At 35.5% G+C, this 22,960-nt stretch overlaps 1 protein-coding gene across 1 annotated transcript in view; it reads left to right on the forward strand.

The window, feature by feature from the left end:
* LOC136025104 (mitochondrial carrier homolog 2-like) overlaps window positions 1–22,960 on the forward strand; it is a 99,703-nt gene that overhangs the window by 48,444 nt on the left and 28,299 nt on the right. Inside the window, exons 5-6 of the mRNA XM_065700833.1 lie at window positions 4,255–4,345; window positions 9,227–9,410. Of these exons, the coding sequence (XP_065556905.1) occupies window positions 4,255–4,345; window positions 9,227–9,410 (275 nt within the window). The remainder of the gene's footprint in view (window positions 1–4,254; window positions 4,346–9,226; window positions 9,411–22,960) is intronic.

A 22,960-nucleotide genomic window follows, 5' to 3' on the forward strand; every position in this document is an offset into this window, starting at 1 on the left:
AGCCAGGGCTTGGTTTGTTTTGGCACCAAGTCAGGACCTCGTCAGTTTTCTTTACCGAGCCAGGACTAGCTGGTTTTCGCACTGAGTTACTTTGCAGCTTGGAATAAGCTCGCTTTAAAAATTTTAACCATTTCATGCATATATATGTTGTTGTCCTTAAAAAAATCGAATGCTTGTTATTCAATATGCTGACGGGCTCCCAATCACTCCGAAAAATTCCTAGTTTCTAGTTGGAAACTTGCAGGGCTGGTGGTTATGTCCTCCTGCAAGTGCGTGGTGCAACGACAATTAGTTTTTTTTACAGGACCCGTCTGCTGTTTTGCTGCAAATACAAAATGTAAAATGACTGAGTATCAAGAAAAACGTTCTTCAGCTCAAAGGGAATTCGGTGAAACGATAACCTTCATGAAATATTGCATACGGGAATCCTATACCTTATACTTATTGTTCGTGTCGTCATTGTGCAGGGAATGGTTATAGAACGGTTCTGATCTGTCACCTTTTGTGGTAAATGAGACTGCAAATCGTCACAAAAAGTTGCCGATGGTTGAATAAACAGAACACTCGTTTTCTTGTTTGGCTCCATCATATTGCCATCTTCTCGCGGTCTCAATGGGCGAATTTTAGTGTTATCGGTAGCGCCTTCAGTTAAGGAGCACAGGAAAGACAATGGGAGAACACGGAATCAAATAGGGAGGAAAAATTTCCTGGATTTAGATTATGCTGATGATTTTAGCATCCTAGATGAAAGTGTGAGCAAAACGAATGAACTTAGAGATTTTGCGAATTCAGGATGCTAAAAAAGTTTTGAAGATTAATGTTAAGAAAACTAAGTCGCTAAGACTAGGAATAATTGAAGATAAAGAGTGGCGTTGGGTAACGAAAAGATTGATCAAGTGTACAGCTTCACTTACCCGTTGAGAGTAGTGGAGATGTTAAAGAAGAATAGCCAAGGCATAGGGTGCTTTTTCACGGTTAAAATTTTTTTGGAAGAATAGGAAGATAAGTCTGCAGTCTACGAAGATAAGAATATTGAAAGCTATATTGATGACAGTAGTCTAATATGGTTCTAAAGCATGGGCGTAGCGGATGAAGATTTGCTAGAGGTTTTTCAGAGAAATTGCCTACGGATTGTTCTGGGTAACTAGCTGATTAACCGTATTTCAAACAGTAGGCTTTACGAAAAGTGTGGTTTAATCCCACTTTCCAGGGCTATAATGAGAGAAAGGTTGAGATGGCTACGGCATTTTCTGCGGAAGAAGGATGACAGATTGCTGAAGATTGTCCTTTTCGACCAACCGTCTAGGGCTAAACCGAAAGTAGTTCGTCCGCGGTTGAAGTGGGAGGATGTCCTAAAGGAAGATTTAAGGGAATTGGGAGCTTCCTTGGAGAGTAAAAAGAAGGAAGCTTTCAATAGATTAGGATGGAAAAGAAGTCTGCGCAGGTGTGTTGGCCTCAGACGGCTTAGTGCTGCGGTCAGTTGTTAGTAGTATTAGTAGTAGTTGCGTTTTCAATCTAATGTTAGATATTTAAAGTTCGAAGGTGAACAGCTCCCTTGTAAAAAGTTTCATTACTCCTATCGGATCATAATGTGCAATATAATCCAGCCTTATATTGCTTTTTGCGTGCTTGATCATGCGAAATATGACCCCTAATCGTATATTTCCTAGGTCGAACGAAGTTTCTACTCAAGGCAATACGTTGGTTGACCTTGTTAACACCTCCGTATCTGCCGATCTGTGTTTACTCTTATTTGTTGTAATGCGTTTCAAGGCTGACATGGTCGGTCACTTTATTATTTCATCATTTGATGTTTCATTTATTGATTCATAGTCTGAAACTTTTAAGTTCGATGTGATTATTCAGTTTTATTTTTGTTGGTTTAAGTCTTAATTTATTCGTTAAACCAATTTATTAAGTCTAACTTATTCGTTAAAGAAGTTTTTGTTGGCTTTAAGTTTAATTTAATATATCACCGTCTTTTTGATCATTATATGTTTTAGCATTGCCCTATACTTTTCTTCCGATTTCTTTTTGTGGGCGAGGAAACACTTTTGAATTAGTTTCTGTTTGTTTTTAATGCACATACTTTTATTGCGTCTTAGTTGTAAGAGTATGTGTAATGTTTTTTTTTTTCAGCTTTCATGCTTAAAAAATCAAATATTGAGTTATCATTTAGATTCTGTGCAAAATTTTAATAGTCTGTCAAAGTGTCCAAACGGACTTTGCTGTGCACTAAGTTCTTAAGTGTATTTTAGTTAAATATTGAGCGTGGATGGGAGGGTATTTTTAGTCATAGAGATTCAAAATATTTTTGGTTTTAGATCTTTTATGTTGCTACGGGTATCCTTACCGCCATCCTCCAGACACCTTTGTTATAGATATATTTGAATCCATCATTTTTAATAAACAGAATAGACCATCTGTCACGATCCGTTTGTTTTAACTGCTCAGTTGTTTAAATAAACGCATGTCTAGGTCATTTATCAAAGCTTTTCTTTGGTTTTTCTTAAAAAAAAGAAAAGAAAAGAACGTCACGATTTAATACAGCCAATCTGGAAAGTTTCTAGGTAATCAGAGAAAAAGCTTTGGCCATCTTAGGAAATCTAATATTGATACACCTCTTCAAGCTTATTTTGCCCTGTCAACTTACCCAGTAAATTGTTAGCGGATGAGAGACAAATTTAGGGACCTATTCGGGTGTCACACAATGTTTTCTTTAATGTTTCTCGTCTTCGTTGAAGTCTCCTTATCCTTGTGTACATGTTCTTCGAGTTTCAAGCCAATCAGATTACTATTTTTTCAGGTTTTCTGGAGTGACGTTTCAAGCAAATTGAAAAAAAGAAAAAAAAATATGCCCGAGCAACCTATGTTTTCTTTGGAAAAAATTCTTCCCCTTTCTTGGGCCCCATTTTTATTCGCCCCTTACCCAGCCTAGATTTTTGTTCGTGTGTTAAGGATCCCGTTGACCCTAGAAATTAAAAAAAAATAATTCCTTGCCTTTTCTTGAGCCTTAATTTTGGATGGTGCCCCAGCCAATTTTATCTCTACGTCGAGGTCTTCTTGACTGATCATAGACATAAATTTTTGGCCTATTTTGGTGTATTCTACCACCCTTTTCCATCAAAATTTCAGGCCCTCTTGGCCGAAGGAACGATCCATGAAAATTTCAAGGAGACAGCCAATACCATACAGGCTCGCCTTTTTTCTGTAATTAAATAAAAAAAAAGTTCTTTCAACTGAAAGTAAGGAGCAACAGATAAAAACTAAAATAACCTAATAAATCTAAAATAAAAAATCTAAAATAAATAAAATTAAACAAAAATATAATCAAACAAATATCTATGTATACAATTAATACTAACATGAAACACTACAGAGTATTTAATTCGAACGATTACACGCTACTCTACTTTTTGCTTGTAACCAGTAACTCTGCTTTTGTGTGGTCACGAGAGCTATTTGTTATTGGTCATATAAATACTCTGTGGTGTATCAGTGTAGTATTAATTGTATATATATATAAATACTGGTTTCTCTTTATTTTACTATTGTTTGTAGTTTTAGATTTTTTTTACAGCTTTATATTTTATAATTATTTTGCTTTTATCTTTACACTTTTAAATAGTTTTTTCTATGTTTAACGCTGAAGAAGGTTAGTTTTATACAGGCGCAGTATCTGTCCTTTAGTTCGTTTTTTCCTTCTACTGGCCGTATACACGTTATTTTATTCTTCATTTTGAGACTGGTCTCTCGTTGTCTGTTGTGGGTGGCCAGTTTGGCCTAAGATCTTTCATTAGAAAATTGCTTATCCAGTAGAGAATGACAATAAACTGAACACTAAATATTGAAGTTATCACAGAACTTTCCTGACGTTCTTGATTAATAAAAAAAGAAGATACAAATAAGAATTGTCAAGCAATAGACATCATTTCCTTATTATTCATTTCACTTGTTTAATAATAAGGTAGCTAAATCAGGAGTAACGCTGTATTCAGACCGCTGCACAAAAAATATGATTATCAAGTCATCGAGGGCTCTTGTGAAACGAAATAAGTGAATGAAATAAATGATGCATTGCTTCTTTTTACGAAAAGCTGAATTACACATTGCAATCGTTTCAAAAATTTAGAAAATTTATTCGATTCTGATTCCATTCCTCGTTTCTCGCCATTCTGATTTATGATATTGATTATTATACCATCACTTATTTACTCCAATTCTTTAGAGAATAAATTGGCTTTTATTTCTTAGGAAGAATCGCATCAGTTATTGTTAGTCAACCATTCATGGTAGTGGCTGCAAGAACGTGTGCACAGTTTGTGGGTAGGGAGTCACATTATAAGTAAGTGAAATTTCGTTTTTTCCATAGAAAGTTGTGACCTTTTGTCAAGTTCTAAGTCTTGTTCTTGTTCAATCTCGCAACGTCACTTAAAACTTTAGTTTTACTTGTGTAGTGGAATGTAGAAAGCAATTTTCTTTTGTTCAGGCAAAGTATTAAAAGTTTGACTTCCCAACTTTATGCTAAACTATTTTTGGCAGTTACTGTTGTGTTTCTTATTATTTTTTATTGTTATTTGGAGTCAGTTTTGTTTTTTTTTATCTTAAAATGTTAAAAGTTTTAGAATAGTTGTTATGCAAAGCTTATTCGGAAGCATGGGTGGCTGATATAACGGTGTCAGCCTCGTAAAGAAGATCTTGTAAAGAATTCCACTCGTTACATTAAAGCTATTAAGGCAATTAAGAATGGTAGATCAATTAATAACTTTTCTTGGAATGATTTCATGTTGATTCACGAAAAACAAATTAATTGTAAAAAAATCTGGTAAGATTTGTCTGCAACTGTCCAACAGATTCCAGTTTACAAATATGATATTATTGTTTCTAATGCTTGCTGGAATGTGAAGACATTGATGGAAACTTCCCTTCCTGTTACGGATAGAGTAGTTACATTGTTTTCAGTTTTTCATCTTTGCAACTAGAACTGATTCATTAAAGGTCCACTGGTATTCTGTAATATCACTGTCATTTCTAGTGATAGAAATTTCTAGTGATAGTGATAATATGGTAATATCATTATCATTTAAGTGCTATCAGAGGGTTTTTTTCACAGATACTAGAATAGGAATATTTTTCAGGCTTCTATTTAAATGCATTGCTTACTATTTTCTATTCTCGACGAAGGCACTCGCCAATACGGCGAATTTTATTTTTTTGAAAAATCGCTTATAAAAGCAATTTCATAACTATGGCTGGGTGAATTGATAGTTTTTAAACCTGATCAAGATTTGTCTGCAGCTGTCCAATAGATTCCAGTTTACAAACCAAGTTTGAAGCAAAACTGCAATCCAAGTAGTTATACAAAATGTAGACTTACCAAAGCTTGGCTGAATCTTTCTGAGGCAATGAAGCTAAGAATCAGTCTAAATTTTAGATTTTTGTATGGTTTCTGTTCAGCGTTAGATAGACCAAGAGAAAAGCAGCTCTCCTTCTATTTACCTGGTCTACTCAGCGTTATTTTACCTAGAAGTTCTGAGTGAGTTCGGCGGTTTCTTTGTTTCAGTATTTACATTTTATTTGATAGAAGACGGCTATTAGTCATACAGCCGAAATATTCGATGAGGTTGTATTTTGTACACTGTCTCCCAATATTCCTCGTCGTTTTTTATGGGTTACAGGGTAGCCTAACTAATTAGAAAGAGACGTAACCTGGTGAGCTTTGAGAGAAGACATAGGTGAAATATTGATTACTTTTATTTGATTTTTAAGTGGAGAAACGATTCGGGACTTGCCATCAAAAGGCTATACTTGACACTAAATAATTAATTCATAAAATAATAGCTAAATTGCTAACATTTGCTCTACTAAACAATCAAACTGATATAAGGTTCAAAATGTTTCCATTGCGTTATCGCAACAATAGGATATTTATAAACTATATGCCCTAACCATGTGTCCTGTTTCGAACAGGAAAGTAGGTATTCAAAAATTCTGTAACTCAACCAATATAACCTTTAGGCTCTCAGTAATGTGGATATTTCAAAACTCTTTAGCTGAGTGAAATTTTATTTTAAATCTTTTCTAAACTAAGCAATTTGCGTTTTTGCATCTTTTATTGGGTTTTTTATTAAAATCGGGTTCTGACTTGATATGGTCAATATTACGATATTTTCAAAATTGCCTGTTTCAGGAGGAACATTTCTATATTTTGGTTGACGGAGATACAATTTGGTTTATGTTATAATTTAATCCCAGTTGTCATGAACGGGACTTTGGGAAGTAACTATTTTAGGAGTATAATATATTTTTTTGGTTGATCAGCCTCATTGTTGTTTAGAGTTCAGTTCGTGAGTCCAGTGGAACGAGTTTTACAGAAATTTTTGAGTTCAGGAAGAGAAAAAGAAGTAAAGTTTGCAAAGAAAATCTAAAAACGAAAGAAATGAATATTATTAGTAAAGATGTAAATGAGTTTTCATTTTTAGCTCTACGATTTGAGACATGTTTGTTTAGCAAGAAAATGAGACATTGAAAAAAAGGTCAGAACTTGGGACTGTTCGAGATTGCTTATTTCAATAACATTGTGGGACCTAAAATTTCCAATTTTGCTGTGCCACAATGCCAAAGTGCATGCATCCTAGTGCAACTATTTTTTTACGTGGTAAGATTCAATAAACTTTTACCTAAGTACAACATTCCTGTCAATAAGAATAAAAATCTTTCCAGTGGAATTCTTTCTCAATAGTCATATATTTATCAGCTTAATTTACTGTGTAAGTGTATGAAGGTTTATCTGCGTAGGGTAAATTTTGCTTTCCCATCAAGTTTCAAACAAGTTGTGTTATGTTACTCTAATTTGCTGCAATATATGGAGTACATCCTGTATGAGTGACAACATTATTTGGTGCTTTTCGGAAGATGCTACTTTCCTTATACAGATGAATAAATATTTTTTTAGACCGTGCTACTTTTCCATTCACACTTCAAAAGTGAAAACATATTAACATATAAAACTTTGAATTAAGACAGTGAATGTTGAGAAAAAAAAATACTAATATATAGTCAAATATCTTGCTTTACATTCAAAAGGCTTTATCAACGGGTAAGAAAAAAAGGAAAAAGGCCAGATTGAACAGTTAACACATACTAGAAAATAGCGTAACAAAATGAGAAAAAAACGCATTGGATATACAAAAAAAGAATGGAAGAAAATAGCATTATCATAGACACAGTTTTGGCGCAAGATATGACGAAGACCACGCTGCTTTTGTAAGAGAAGATAAGGATGAAATTTATAAAGATAGTGAGTAACACAAACAACCTAAATGGATATTTCGGCTACATATGCAACAGCGTTCATCAGCAAAAATTAATATAAGAAGGAAAAAAGAAAACAAATTACTCAAAAAAGCTCATCGATAAAGAAATTTTCGAATTAAAATCATGAAGTCAATTTTGAAAGAGTCAACGTTCTCACCTCACTTACATTCAGCCAAGACACGGTTGGACTTGAGTCTTGGCTATACCGACGGGAAGTGAGGGCATTGAGATTTTATAAATTTTAGCCTGAAAATTTCTTGTATCTATGATTTTTTAGAGTAAGTTGTATCCTTTTTTATTTGTTTTATGTGTTTTGCCGATGGGGACTGTTGCATACAGAGTCAAAATATATATATATATGTTTAGATTGTACTCATTGCGTTACTCACTCTCTTCACAAATTTCCTTGTCATTTTTCTTATTTTCTATGATAAGTATGACTAGAAATCGTGGGCACTTTGAAGGGTTGAGGACGACTTGCTAGATATTTTGCACAGGTATTGTCTAAGGATAGTTTAAGTACTCGTATGACTGGCCGTATATAAAAAAATAAACTGCGTAGCAAATTTGGTTCGATCTCTCTCTCTAGAGCTATAATGAAAGATAGATCAAGATGGCTTGTCTACGTCTTAGAGACTAAAGATTAAAGATTACCAAAGGTTTTGCATTTTGACGATCCCAGCCATACCAAAAGCCTGTCATCCCCGAATGAGGTGAGAAGAGGCTATAAGGAAGGGATTTAAAGGAAATTGAAGCTTCATTGGAGGCGGTAAACAATAAACTTTGAATAGATGGAGGTAGACGAGAAGCATGCGCTGTTATGTTAGTCTCTGGTGGCTTGGTTCTGCAGTGATTGTCATTAGTAGTACTACTAGTAGTTTTAAATGCTGGTAAAACTCCCACCCACCATTCTTCACGTCTCTACGTAGTGGCATTTGATTTGGTATTGTTATATTGTCATTATAATGACATTCAATCATTAATTTTTGAGTAACTAGGACCAGTTCCCAAATCATTCCCGGACGAAAAGCTGAAAGAAGTACCAGCATATGAATGTGTGCAAAGTTTGGGGGTGGGGAGTTTTGGGTGGGGTTAGAGGTACCAAGGGCCCAATTTTAGCCCTCTAACCCCACGCATTGGAAATTAACTTGGATCTCAGCTTGACTTAAATGTCTGTTTATTTATGTATAGCCACTTATCCATGACACTGTAGCTCTTTTGTAAAATTTTGAGGAGTTATTCTCGTTTCGTTTTGACTGATTTTACCTTAAGAATTTTTTTTTAATATATATATATATATATATATATATATATATATATATATATATATATATATATATATATATATATATATATATATATATATATATATATATATATATATATATATATATATATATATATATATATATCTTCGTTGCTGGATTCTTATGCTATCATTTAGTAGCTTTCTTTTACTTTTACTTGGCTGGTTTGTATAAATGGGAATAAAAATACGCAAAATTAAACTGCATTCATGGCAAGGAAGGTGGTTTTTGGACTTGAATAAACAAATAGTCCAGGAGATGGGTGTAGGGAGCTCTCCTCTTTCATCCTTTTCTGGTCTAGATATTGTATAATTTAAGGCAGATTGAATTTAACTGCTTACAAAATAGGTGGGTAGAGCCGGTCGTCCCCCCTGGATACGGCTCTGAACTATTACGTATGAAAGCACCAACATTGTCTATTTCAATGAATGTTATATTGGGAATTTCAAGCGTTTTTAATCTTTCAAAACCGCCTCAAATTTTTCTTTTTTTTTCTATTTTATAAGTGAAAAGCGCAAAGGTGCTTTACTCAACATTTGCTCCCACTGCCATCACCAAGTTTTGCTGCTAGACTATTTCTTTTCATATATTTTTCATTTTAGGGGAATTTTACCATCATTTCAAGAAATTTTTTCCAGAGAAGGGATCCAGGGTTTGTTCGCTGGGATCACTCCTCGTTTGATCGGGGAAGTTCTCGCTCTAGTCATTAGTAGTTCTGTCACTTTTGCTGCCAATCAGTTTGTCCAGACAAGAGAGCTTAGAGGATATGTATCTCTTAGTGTTTCGGTAAGAACTCTACCGTTTCTTTCTAATTATTGGAAGCTACCGAATTTCGCAATTTTTGTTAAAAATAGGAAATATATATATATATATATATATATATATATATATATATATATATATATATATTCTGCATTTTTGTCATTTTTTCTTTAAAGAAGTTGGATTTGTGTTAGACCAGCACATTAAATTTAATTACTATCAATGTATTGTTGGTCGCTGACGTTTACCCCCTCCCCAGGAAAACACACCCCGGAAAATATACCCCCCTCCCGTGGTAAATACCCCCTTAAATACCGCCCCTCCCGGAAAATATCCCCTCCCCCTGGAAAATAAGGCTTTCCAAATTTGAGAATTTTATTTGAGTTTTTTTTTTATTTCCGTTGATGGAAGGAATTTTTTGTAGTCGTGTAATGTGCACAACTCACTCAAGTTCACTACTCTGTGTAAAACTCGAAAACAAACCAGTTTCTTCGTTAGTTTTTTCATTATTTTAGAAACAAATTTGGGCTATAGATTTGCACATTGTGGAGGCGGGAGGGGGTTATAGTAAAGTATAACGGGTCTACAAAAAAAGCCACAATTATTCTGCATATTATGAAGTAAGAGTTGTTTTCTGAGTTTAAACTGTCCAAATACTTTACTCCCCCCCACCCTTACGTGGAAATATACAGCCCAAATTATATATTTTCCAAATATTCTATCTCTTGTCTTTGTCTTGTTTTGCGCTAAGCTTAAAGAAACTAACGAAGTAACCGGTTTGTCCTCTAGCTATACGTAGCGGAAATTTGAGTGAGTGACGCGTAATACACAAGTATCAAAATGCCTTCCCTCTGCGGAAATAAAAAAAGAAAAGAAAAGCATTTTCAAACTTGGAAAGCCTTATTTTCTAAGGAGGGGTTATTTTCCGAAGGGTATTTACCTGTTTTTTTTTTCGCAGGGGAGATATATTTTCCTTGGGGGAGGGGATATTTTCCGCGGGGGTATTTTCAGTGAGGGGTATTTTCCAGGGGGAAGGGTAAACGGCTAGAACCTTTATTGTTATTAGAAAAGGAAAGATTGACGTTTGGGCATTATATGACTTTTTAAGGCAACAGAAAATAAACAGAACAATAAGAAATATACTTTTTTCAGTTAAGTGACTGACACTTTATTTTTTCGGGGGAGGGGGGGAATGAAATGTGGCAATCCTAGGCTTGTTTGTAATAATTTTTGTTCGTTTTGTATTTAGCTTTATTGTTATTTGCAGGCCTAATATTTATTTTGCTTTAGATTTCATTCCTTCATTGATTTGAATTTTTGTCGCTTAATATTTGGCATCTTGTTCAAACTAGTCAATTTTTATGTTTCATATACGGTCTCTAATTTTCCATGGAAAACTTTTTGTTTCGATAAATGAGTGACATCTCAGCGGTATTACTAAAACGTAGAGAATACTAGAGTAGATTCTATTACATTCGCAGCCCAATAGTTGTATCCTATGTCTTCAAGATTGAGACCACCCTTTCAATAAGATTAAATAAAAAAAAACAAGTTTCTTTAACTGAAAGTAAGGAGCGACATTAAAACTTAAAACGAACAGAAATTACTTCGTATATGAAAGAGGCTGCTTCCTCATCAACGCCCCGCTCTTTACGCTAAAGTTTGACTCTTTCTCTCAATTCTTCTTTTTAAAACAGTAAAAAACTTTAGCGTAAAGAGCGGGGCGTTGATGAGGAAGCAGCCTCTTTCATATACGAAGTAATTTCTGTTCGTTTTAAGTTTGAATGTCGCTCCTTACTTTCAGTTAAAAAAACTTTTTTTTATTTAATTTCTGAACGTTTTTGAATCAATGCATGTTTTGATTTTGGCTCTCTGCAGAGGAATAATTAAAACGAAATTTGCATTTTTTTTTTTTTTTTGTTTGGCTGAACGGCTTTCTCATAATTTTGATCGAATGATTCTGAGGAAAAAAGAGCGGGGGAGGAAACCTAGTTGCCCTCCGATTTTTTGGTTAATTAAAAAGGCAACTAGAACTTTAATTTTTTACGAATATTTTTATTAGTAAAAGATTTACGTAACTTATAAATTAGCTTACGTAAACAACTTTTGTATTCTCATATTTTTATTACATATATGAGGGGGTTCGCCCCCTTGTCAGATCCTCGCTCTTTACACTAAAGCTTAAATTTTGTCCCAATTCATTAAGAATGACCCCAGAATCACAAAAGCCGTAGAATAAATAGTTGAAATTACTAAAAATGCTTTAGCGTAAAGAGCGAGGTATTAGGAGGAGGTGAGTCCCTCATATGGGTAATAATTTCTGTTTGTTTTAAGTTTTAATGCTGTTCCTTACTTCCAGCTGAAAGAACTTTTTCATATTTATTTTTTCATTGTTTTTTTTTTTTTTTTAAATAATGCTAGTAAATCCTGCGCTCCCTTCATGGAGATTTTCTTCCCCCATGACAAATCATCGATGGAAAGTTCCCCCAGCATATCCTTCTCTTCTCAACCCCTCCCCCCAACCAAAAAAATCCTCCTGAAAACACCTGTACACTTCCCAATAACCATTATTATATGTAAGCACAGCTCAAAGTTTGTAACTTGTTGCCCCTCCCACGGGGACTGTGGGGGAGTAAGTCGTCCCCAAAGACATAGTTATAAGGTTTTTCGACTACGCTGAATAAAATGGCTATCTCAGAATTTTGATCCGTTGACTTTGGTAAAATAATTAGCGTGGGAGGGGGCCTAGGTGCCCTCCAATTTTTTTGGTCACTTAAAAAGGGCACTAGAACTTTTCATTTCCGTTAGAATGAGCCCTCTTGCAACATTCTAGGACAACTGGGTCGATACGATCACCCCTGGAAAAAAAAAACAACAAAAAAACAAATAAACACGCATCCGTGATCTGCCTTCTGTCAAAAAATACAAAATTCCACATTTTTGTAGATAGGAGCTTGAAACTTCTACAGTAGGGTTCTCTGATACGCCGAATCTGATGGTGTGATTTTTGCTAAGATTCTATGACTTCTAGGGGGCGTTTCCCCCTATTTTCTAAAATAACGCAAATTTTCTCAGGCTCGTAACTTTTGATGGGTAAGACTAAACTTGATGAAACTTATATATTTAAAATCAGTATTAAAATGCGATTCTTTTGATGTAGGTATTGGTATCAAAATTCCATTTTTAGAGTTTTGGTCACTATTGAGCCGGGTCGCTCCTTACTACAGTTCGTTACCACGAACTGTTTGAAAAAGATAGTAAGGGATAAAGAATTTAAGCTGAACTTTTTTGACCCCCCCTTAAGCTGCACTGCATACAAATCTATTGCAGTTTGGTATCCACTCTCTTTGGGGGAGTTAGGGGGTTGGGGTCCAGTGCTTTGGCGAGTTCCGTGCTTCTGGACGTGCTAAGACGATGAAAATTGGTAGGCGTGTCAGAGACCTACACAGATTGACTTGATAAAGTCGTTTTCCCCGATTCGACCGTCTGGGAGGCTGAAGGGAGAAGAAAAATTAGAAAAATGTGGTATTTTTAACCTACGAGTGGGTGATCAGATCTTAATGAATTTTGATATTTAGAAGGACCTCGTGTCTCGAGCTCTTATTTCAAATCCCGACCGGGATTAAGCCTCTGGTTTTCCGTTTAAATAAATCTGTTGATTCTTAGAATTTTGCTCGAGCTCTTACCGTATGAGCTCTTAGCTCTTGTGTTTTTGTTTTTTTAGCTCTTAGCTCTTTTTTTTCTTTTTTTTTTACAAAATGTAAACATTGAGGAAATAGCTTGTTCATTAATCAACTTTATGAATTAATACATAGATATTTGTTTTGTTTCTCACCTGCTTGCACATATTTGAAGTTCACTAGTCTCTTGGAATTTCATACTTTAAGTCCTTTTGTACATTTCTGTTAGAGTCGAGGCTTTAAGTCGCAAGGAATGTTAATGTCTCGAAATTCATGCAACAAACATCAACAGTCTTGTTTTTGTATTTGTATTCAAAAATTCTCTCTAAGATTATATTTACTTTCTTCCAGTCATGTTTGATCTTACAAATCCTTTTCTTGGCTTTATTTATTGGACTTTGCCGTCATAGCAGTTTTTTTCAACTAAAAAAAGCATGACTTAGGAAAAATAAATGCTTCCAACATGTCAATTGTGCGGAAAGTTAGATCTACAATAATTTTGATTGCATTTCGGATGCGAGAGCAAAACATTTGTGTCTTCTGTTTTATCTGAAACGTCACTAGTCATGTATTATATTATGCTTGGAAATCTCATAAGCCGCACAGCTCCAAGCTCCAACTTTGCCCTCTTTGGGGCAAAATTTTTGTTTTGCTGCACTAAAAGACAGAAACTTGCGCTTCGCTTTAGAAAGGCCGCAAACGTATCTGCTCTTTGTATATATATATATATATATATATATATATATATATATATATATATATATATATATATATATATATATATATATATATATATATATATATATATATATATATATATATAACGAAAAGAGAAATCACCAATGCAACAGCACAAGCACATTAAAAAAAAAAAAAAAAAAAAAAGGAGACAGAAGGAGAAAAGGAAGACTGTTTTCCTAAATTAGTGATTAATATAGACCAGCACTTGAATGAGGCCTTAACCCTACTCATCCATACAATCACATAGGTTAAACAGCATAGCCATACACAATCAACCATAAAGAATAATCTATGGACAGGCAGTCATGTCGTCAATAAGTATAAGTCGTCATTTACCAAACAATAAAAACAGTAAAGACAAATAATTCAGAGGCTTCGGCACTTTTAGATATATATATCTAAACATATATATATATATATATATATATATATATATATATATATATATATATATATATATATATATATATATATACATATATATATATATATGTATATATATATATATATATATATATATATATATATATATATATATATATATGTGTGTATATATATATATATATATATATATATATATATATATATATATATATATATATATATACCTTTTCAAAACTTCTAAACTCATTGGGAAAATAAATATTTTTATTCACTTTTGTTCAGGCCCTGCTTGATTCAAGATTTTGATTTGCAGCACTAATTGGTAGAAATTGACACCTTCCTAAGGCAGCACATCTTTTTACTAATAAATAAACACTAGAAAGCATTGGAACTTTTAATTCCTGCTAAATGAGCCCTATTTTACCACCACTATTTCGAATCACTACCCCTAAAAAAAAAATTAAAAAAAGGAGCAACAAATAAGCGTTATCAAATTTCTCGAAAACTGCAAATTTCTTTTTTCGTCCCTTCTTTTTACGCATAAGAGGTTAAATCATCCGAAACAAGGTCTTTGGACATGTTCAATATGATGCTTTGTTTTTCATCAAGATTGCACCCCTTTTTGAAATGTTTCCCCCGTTTTTCTCAGGCTCGGAACTTCTTGGGTAACATTAGAATTAACGACTTATGAATGAATGAACTTTATTACCCGTAAAAGTATAAAAAACACGAAGTACGGAGTATTATAAATAAACAAAAATAAAAACGATAAACAGCGAAGAAAAAAATCAAACTAACAAAAGACAACATGGACTAATTAACCAGTATCAATATGGAAAAAAGGCTGCAGAGGGTCATAAACGTGAAAAAAGTTGATAATCTTTTTACATAAATCATTACTGGAAGACCGAATCTGAGAAGGCACATCTATTAAACCAAATCGAGCAATTATTTTTTTGTTTCGGTCCCATCTAGGAAGCCGGAGGAGGAATTTGTAATATCTGAAATAAGCCGTACGTAGAGTATGTTGATCTTTCTTACAAAACAGATGAACCATGCCTGATAAAAACAAAGGCACAGGGGTCCAATAAGCGTTATAAATCACGCACAAACCGTTGCGGTTGTGACGGCTTTTGTTTGGGGATATTTTTCCGTAAGCGACGCGTAGGTTTTTTACGGCTTGATTCACTAGGGATGAACAGGTATTGGAAAGTGTTGGGCTGAAACACAGACCAAGCCAACTAACTAAAGAAGAACATGGTAGAACTGCAGCCCCAGCAACGAATGGAGCGACCGCATAAGGACTAATAAAACAAATAAACTCGCATTTAGACGCATTAACTGACAGTCCAATCTTAGATAGTTCATTGGTTAATATAGTAAAATTAGAAAGCAATCCACGGCGAGTCCGGGCAACAAAAGAACGTCATCTGCATATGTAATAGAAGACAATCCAATATTACCGTAAAAAAACAGAACTTCTAAGGGGAAGCAGGCACGATGCAAGCACGCATTTAAATATACTAGGAGGCAATACGGCACCTTGCCGAACTCCTTATTAATTTTTACCGGGTCAGATGCTTGGCCATTCCAGGTAACTTGAATTTTAGACTTTGAATACCAAGAAGACAATAAACTTAGTACGGAAGGATTAACACCTGAAGACGCAAGGGAAAATAGAGCCTGAGAGTGCACGATATTGTCGAAAGCTCCAGAAATATCAACAACAAGACAGTGTAAAGACATTTTAGTTTTTACGGCACCTTTCATGAGTCGGCTTAAAACATGATGTGCATGGGAGCAACCGAAACTTTTCCGAAAACCAAATTGAAAAGGCGTAAAATCACAATTCGACTCAATTTCTGGTAGTAACAAATGTTCAAGCAACTTACTTAAAAAAACACGACACTGTAATGGGACGATAATTTACACATGACGTGGAGTCCTTGCCTCGCTTTTGAATAGACGTTACACGGCCACAAAGGAAACTATCAGGAACAAGTGACTGTGCTAAGCAAGACTGGAAAAATATTTGTAGATGGTTAAGTAGAGCAAGACAATCATAAGCAAAAAATCGGTAAGAAAGGCTGTCACCATCAAGGCTATTTGAACGCTTAATTTTTCTTGAAGCCCGGCGAATTTTAGATATTGCTACAGGCTGAATATGAGCCTGCAGGAGACGGTGTGGTAAAAGCGGTTTAAGCAACTTATAATAAAAAGACTGAAGAAAACTATTACATACACTGAACACACTCAATGATCAACAAAATTAGCTAGCTGGAGACAAGATAGGGTAGATGGGGAACATTTCTCACTATTAATAACCTTATTCCAGGAGGCCTTATCGGTGGGGCCTGGCCATGCATTCAAGCGTGCTCTCTTCAAACTGGCCTTATATTCAAGTTTACACTTTTGTTTCACAGAGAAAACAGCTCCGGACGATGGTTGGTCACATGATATCCACATACGTAGCCAAAATTAGGCTTTTTGCTTAGCACGTTTTACTTCAGGATCAACGTTCCAATTATGCTTTCTTGTACCAATCCGGACTTTATCCACAGGCACTGCAGCTTTGGAAACTGATCTAAGGCAATGGACAATTTGATAATAATAGCAATTTAGGTCAACTCTACTTGAAGGCGAGGAAACTGAAGTTTGCAGCTGGTGATATGGCACTTTATGGTCGATAGTAAAGCAGTTAGCGTAGCAAGGTATAGTGAGACATAAGCACGATCCCAGTTCAACTTCGTATGCCGGTTCGGCTGAGCCGAAAGTGTTTTGCCAGATAGATCACAGGATAAATTACAGCTAAAAATAAGGTGGTCGTCATCAATCTTCTCTTCGTTCACTCTGACAATCGATGATATTAATCTGGAACTGGAAGAGATCACGTGATCCAGGTTCGATTTTGAACAGCCTCTGTTATGAATACACGTGAATGGGAGGCTCTTAACTGCGACGTGATATGCTAGGAAGTGATTCTAGCAAGAGGATTGACCTATAGGAGGTACCAAGAATGTCACAGTTAAGGTCACCAACTAAAACCCAATTTAGGTCTTTCAAACGTAGACTTTCGAGTAGACTTTAAATTGGAGCAACATTTAGCGAAAGATGTGAACAATGCTAAAGAACGTCGATCGCAAGGTAAGTAAACGTTTATAAAGGCGGTACTGTCACATTGAATCGCTAAGATGTTATCATCACAATGAATCATAGTAGGCTTTGATGGGGAACGGAAGAAAATTGCTAGGCCACCGGAAGGGCGGTCTCTAGTTTTCTTGGCCTCTTGCGAAAAAAAAATGGTGGACAGAAGATCGCTTTAGGCTAGAAACGTTTGATTTGGTCAAAAGATGTTCTTGCAAGAACACTATGTCATGGACTAATAATTCATTAATTAACAAGTCTTTGTCTTTTGTGCCGTTAATATTGAGAGAAGCAAAACTTAAAATAGTGTTTGGTTCATTCTGGAGCAGAGCTCAGAGCGCGTTATATCACTGGGCAATTCATACTATAGGAGACATGAGCTTCGCCGCAGTTGGCACATTTCGGAGCCTCTAAGCAAGGATTGTCTTTAGTATTGGAATGGCATCCAGAACATTTAGAGCACTTCATCTCATTCGGGGCACATGGGCAGTGAGCTAACGAGTGATGGATACTTTGGCATATAAGACGCCGTCTGGGCAGTTCTTTGTATTCCGATATTTTATAAGACTCGTAACCCAAGCGCAGACCTGTAGCGATGGCAGATTTCTGTGCAGCGGAATCAAGGAACTCTAAACGGAATGTATGAGAAGAGCCGATCTGGGTGGCCTCAACAAGACCAGGAATACCGGGGATGAGTATACTGCTAGAAACACTATCGGGAAGTTCCCTAATTACACCAAGAGGTTTGCGATCAATCGCTTTAGCAAGAATATTTGGATAGCTCGCAACAGCAGATGAGGCAAGAGAATTGGCGGAAACTTTATCCCGTGTAACAACAACCCATCTTTTCCTTACCGGATCGTACTTTACCGACAGACGTTGCTGGACTATTGAGGTGAGCAAGCGATTTTAGCTGATCAAGGCACTGGTTGACTTTGGCGGTAAGGATAGAATAAGCTGACGCCGGAATGCTAGGGACTTCGGAGGGGATTTGATCACGAACTCTGGAATATTAATATTTTCTGGAGAGCAGCGAGAAAGAGTAGCGATAATGTCCGACAATGAACTATTCTTAGCACTGGGTCCCGAACGACGAGGTATAGGCTCATCTGGGAAGCAATTGCTATATAAAAGTTTCTTAGCGCCAAGAACATCTTCGTACGGGAAAAAATCACTAGCGTATTTCACAATCGACTAATGGTCCAACCCCTCATCGAGATTGTGCTGAGCAAAATTCAAAACTTGGGCAATAATAAAGCGTACTGGTATTCCAATTGTCCATGATAAGCAAATTTCACTCACGACTCGGCATCAGTCCAAAAACAATTAAGCGAAAAAGGTATATCCACAGATAAGTTCTCAATAAGCACAATGTACAGGGCGATCATCAAACAATTCGTGGTAAGGAACTGTAAGTAAGGAGTGACCTGGCTCAATTGTAACCGAAACTCTACTTAACAGAATTTTGATTCCGATAGTAGATATATCAAAAAAATTTGAGTTGTATGCTGATTTCAAATACACTAGTTTTATTAAGTTTAATCGCACCCATGAAAGATTACGAGCCTGAGAAAACCTCCCTGATTTTTGAAATAGGGGGAAACACCCCCTAAAAGTAATAGGATCTTAATGAAAAGTTTCAAGCTCCTCTGGAAAAATCTAGATTTTTTTGTTTGACAAAAGAATGATCGCGGATACGTGTTCATTTTTTTTTCCAGGGGTGATTGTATCGACCCAATGGTTCTAGAATATTGTGAGAGGGCTCATTCGAAGGGAAATAAAAATTCCTAATGCCCTTTTAAGTGACCAAAAAATTGAAGGGCAACTAGGCCCCCTCCCACGCCCCTTTTCTCAAAACTGTCTGATCAAAATTTTGAGATAGATATTTTGTTCAGCATAGTTGAAGGCCGAATAGTTTTGCCTTTTGGGATATCACGGCCCTCCCAAAGCCCCTGGGAAAAGGTCCTTAAGTTACGCAATTTGCCCATTGTTTACGCATTATATTTACCATTGGGAAGTATGCATACATTTGCCGGGGGGGGGGGTTATCTGCTGGTAGAATTTTCCACGGGAATCATTTTCCATGGGGAGAGAAGTTTCCAGGGGGGGGGGTGAATTTTTCCCAAAAAATTTAACACTGGGGGAATATGCCTGGATTCCTACACGAATGTATTAGTTAATTGTCCTGAATAAATTTTCACCAGGATTGAATTGTCAAGAGAATAAATTCTTGGGGAGGAAGGATTTTTTGGAATTATTTGAAAAAGAATAAGAAATTGAATTAAAAAACACGTTTTTTTCAGAAAGTAAGGAGCAACATTAAGCTTAAATCGAAAAGAAATTTTTATGTATATGATTGGGGTTACTCCTCCATAACACCTCACTCTGTACGCTAAAGTTTGAATTTTGTCCCAATTCTATAAGAACGACTCCTGAAATACTGTGTTCGTTTAATTAGAACAATAAGAAGCTTTTTTTAAAAGCATTAGCAAACTTTAGCGTAAAGAGTGTTTTTTTTTGTAGAGTAATCCCCCTCATATACCTAGTAATTTCTGTTCGTTTTAAGTTTTAATTTTGCTCCTTACTTTCAGTTAAAAACTTGTTTTTTTTTCATAAAGGAACTGCTTTTGATGTATTTATTGCTATAAATACTTAGTTTTTTTTAGGGTTTTTGTTCCTATAGACCTATGCCATTCCTTACTTAGCCTACTATTATTACATTCCTATTACTGCGAACTGTTTGATGCTATAAATCTATTCGCTTTTTAAAATGTTTTATTGCAACTTTGGTTTGTTATGTTATATCCATAAATTTTATTTTAATCTGAGTAGGAATCTGTAGGTTTGAAAGCTTTTAGAATAGTGCCTACTATTTCTACTGGATCAAACAGGCCTGTCTACTAGACTTATTTTATACACATCTTACGTTTTTTACGTTTTTTAGTGAGTATAACTCATTTTTAAAGAATGCATTTTTAAAACGAAAAGAAGATAAATTAAAAGTCTACTAGAAAAAAACACAAGCTAGTGTTTGTTTTTTGCTTCAACATCTATGGACAAATGTCAAGAAAACCGCGCAGTTTCGAATATGCTCATGTACTTTGTTCGATCGATTCCTGCTTTTGAACCTCTATTTTCTCACATTTTAATGGTTTTGTTTGCCTTTAAAGCGGTCGAAAACATCTCTTTAAATTCTTTCTTCAACTACAGTTTTGTATTTAAATTGGGCTAGCAAGATTATCTCCCGTATGATTTGACGGATTTATTGTTATCTATCTTGATTCTTGTACTTATAGAAGCGATGGACCTTTCCTCCCTTGTTTTTCCTCTCCCCTCTTGTTTTGAAACTATAATACTGTATTCTTTTTGTAATGATTTCTATCGTGTCTCTTCTGGGAACAGCCTTCTTTTATGGGATGTAAAATCATGTTTCACAAAAGCTGAACTTGTCCTATGAAAAAAAAACTCTAAATGTTTTCCTTTTATTTTATTTGTTTATTTTTTCTATTTTTTTTTTGTATCCACGAAAAATCCGCCAACATTATTTAAGTATAAACTGTTATGCCTGTAAAAGCAAGAAAGCAAAATAAAATGTAAGCTATTAGGTTTTTGTACGATTGAATTTTTTTATTTACTATTTTGCACATAGCATATTCTCATACTAGGACATCTGTATTTCCCCTACTAGGATATCAAGAGGGCCCGTGTCCCCTCTGACATCCCCCACCCTCCACTACCAACTTTTTGGAATGAATGTAGTCATATTATACCTTGTTTAAATCGTAATCGTGCAAAAATTATCAGTATGTTTGATTAAATGAGCACCGTTCCTCCCTTTCTCCCTATAATCCTAAATTTTTCTGAATTTCAGGGTACTTCTTATTTAAATTATCGAATAAAAGTGGTTTTTCACTATTTCCCCTCCCCCACACAAAAGAATGTGTACGATTCTCTCCAAACTATAGGTTTACGTGGTGTAGAAAACAAGCAAAACCCTGATTCGTAGCAAAAAATTGATAGGCCCAGACCCAGTGCAACAACGATGTCTTAGTCCAAGCTTGGTTTAAAAATGAACTAAGTCCCGACTTGGTGTAAAAGTCAGCTGAGAACAAGCAAGATACCGACTTGGTGCAAAAACAGGATCACTCCTGATTCAACGCCAAAATGAGCTGAGACTAAGCTGTTTACGCGCTTTATGCAAAAACGAGGTAAGTCTTGAGCGCAACAATGGCCAAAGTGGAAGCTGCGAAATTGCTGTGATGTTATCCGAAAATAAGTTATTTCCTTACTGACTATGAAAAAGATCCAAGTTCTCACTCAGTGCAAAACGAGGCAAGTTCTCACTTAGTGTAAAAACGAGCTAAAACTCTAACTTGGTTAAAATGTGTGCTAAGTCCTGACGTTTTGTACAACTAAGCCTAATGTTGATTCGGTGTGAAAGTAAGCCAAGCTCGAACTGATCTCTGATAGAAGAGCCTTAGTGAAGGTCTTATCCTTGTGTGGTTTACCAGACAAACATGGAATCAAATCGGAAAACAAAACTCTCCTTGACTTCGATTACGCTGATGATTTAAGGATAGATGAAATTGTTAGCTAAATGAATAAACTTTTAGAACTTTTGCAAGTTCAGGCTGGAAGAATGTGTTTAGAAATCAATGTTAAGAAGACTACGTTGCTAAGGCTAGGAATAAGAGAAGATGAAAATGTGGTGTTAGGTGACGATCACAAATCTAGCAAAGAACAGACATCGAATCTAGTAGTAAACAAATCAAGAATCTAGTAATAAGCAAATAATGAATATAATAAGAAAAAAACACAAATCTAGCAAACAACAAACGAGAATCTAGAAAAGAACAAAGCATGTATGTAGTAAAAGACAAATTAAAGTAGAGAACGAAGTCTAAACCATTATTGCAGTAGTAGATACAACCTAGTAAATCATAGTTGCAGCTGTAGCTGTAACCTTGTAAAAGGTGTATTGCTGCCCGTAGTAACCAAAAGTTGAAAAGCAAGTTTGGTGAAAAACTGTCAGATGATCCAGGTCGCAGCGGTAGCTAGCAACCTACTGGGCCAGGATATTTTGACAATTGAAGGAAATTTGGACGAATAGGACTATAACTCTGCAAACCAGGTTGGAATATTGTAAGTCACAATGATGACAGTGGTTAAGTATGGTTCTGAAGCATGGGCACTCCAAACAACGAAAGAAGATTTGCTAGATGTTTTTCAAAGAAATTAACCACAGATTGTTTTGGGTACCTGACGGACTGACCGTATCTCAACAGTAGACTACGAAAAGTGTAGTTCAATCCCGTTCTGTTGGACGATAATGAGAGAAAGGTTGAGGTGGCTTAAGAACGTTCCGTGGATGAAAGATGACATATTACTAAAGATTATTCATTTCGTCAACTGTTTAGAGCCAAACGAAAATCAGGTTGTCCCCGGTTGAGGTGGGAGGATGTCGTAAGGAAAGATTTAAGGGAACCGGGAACTTCCTGGGAGGGTGTAAAGAGGGAGGCATTAAATAGACTGGGATGGAGGAGGAAGGTGTGAAGTTTTGTTGGCCACAGGGGCTTGGTGCTGCAGTGGGTTGTTAGTAGTTGTAGTGTAGACTAGTACAAAAAG

This window comes from Artemia franciscana, chromosome 3 (genome assembly GCF_032884065.1).
Source record: "Artemia franciscana chromosome 3, ASM3288406v1, whole genome shotgun sequence".
NCBI classification, from domain to species: Eukaryota; Metazoa; Arthropoda; class Branchiopoda; order Anostraca; family Artemiidae; genus Artemia; species Artemia franciscana.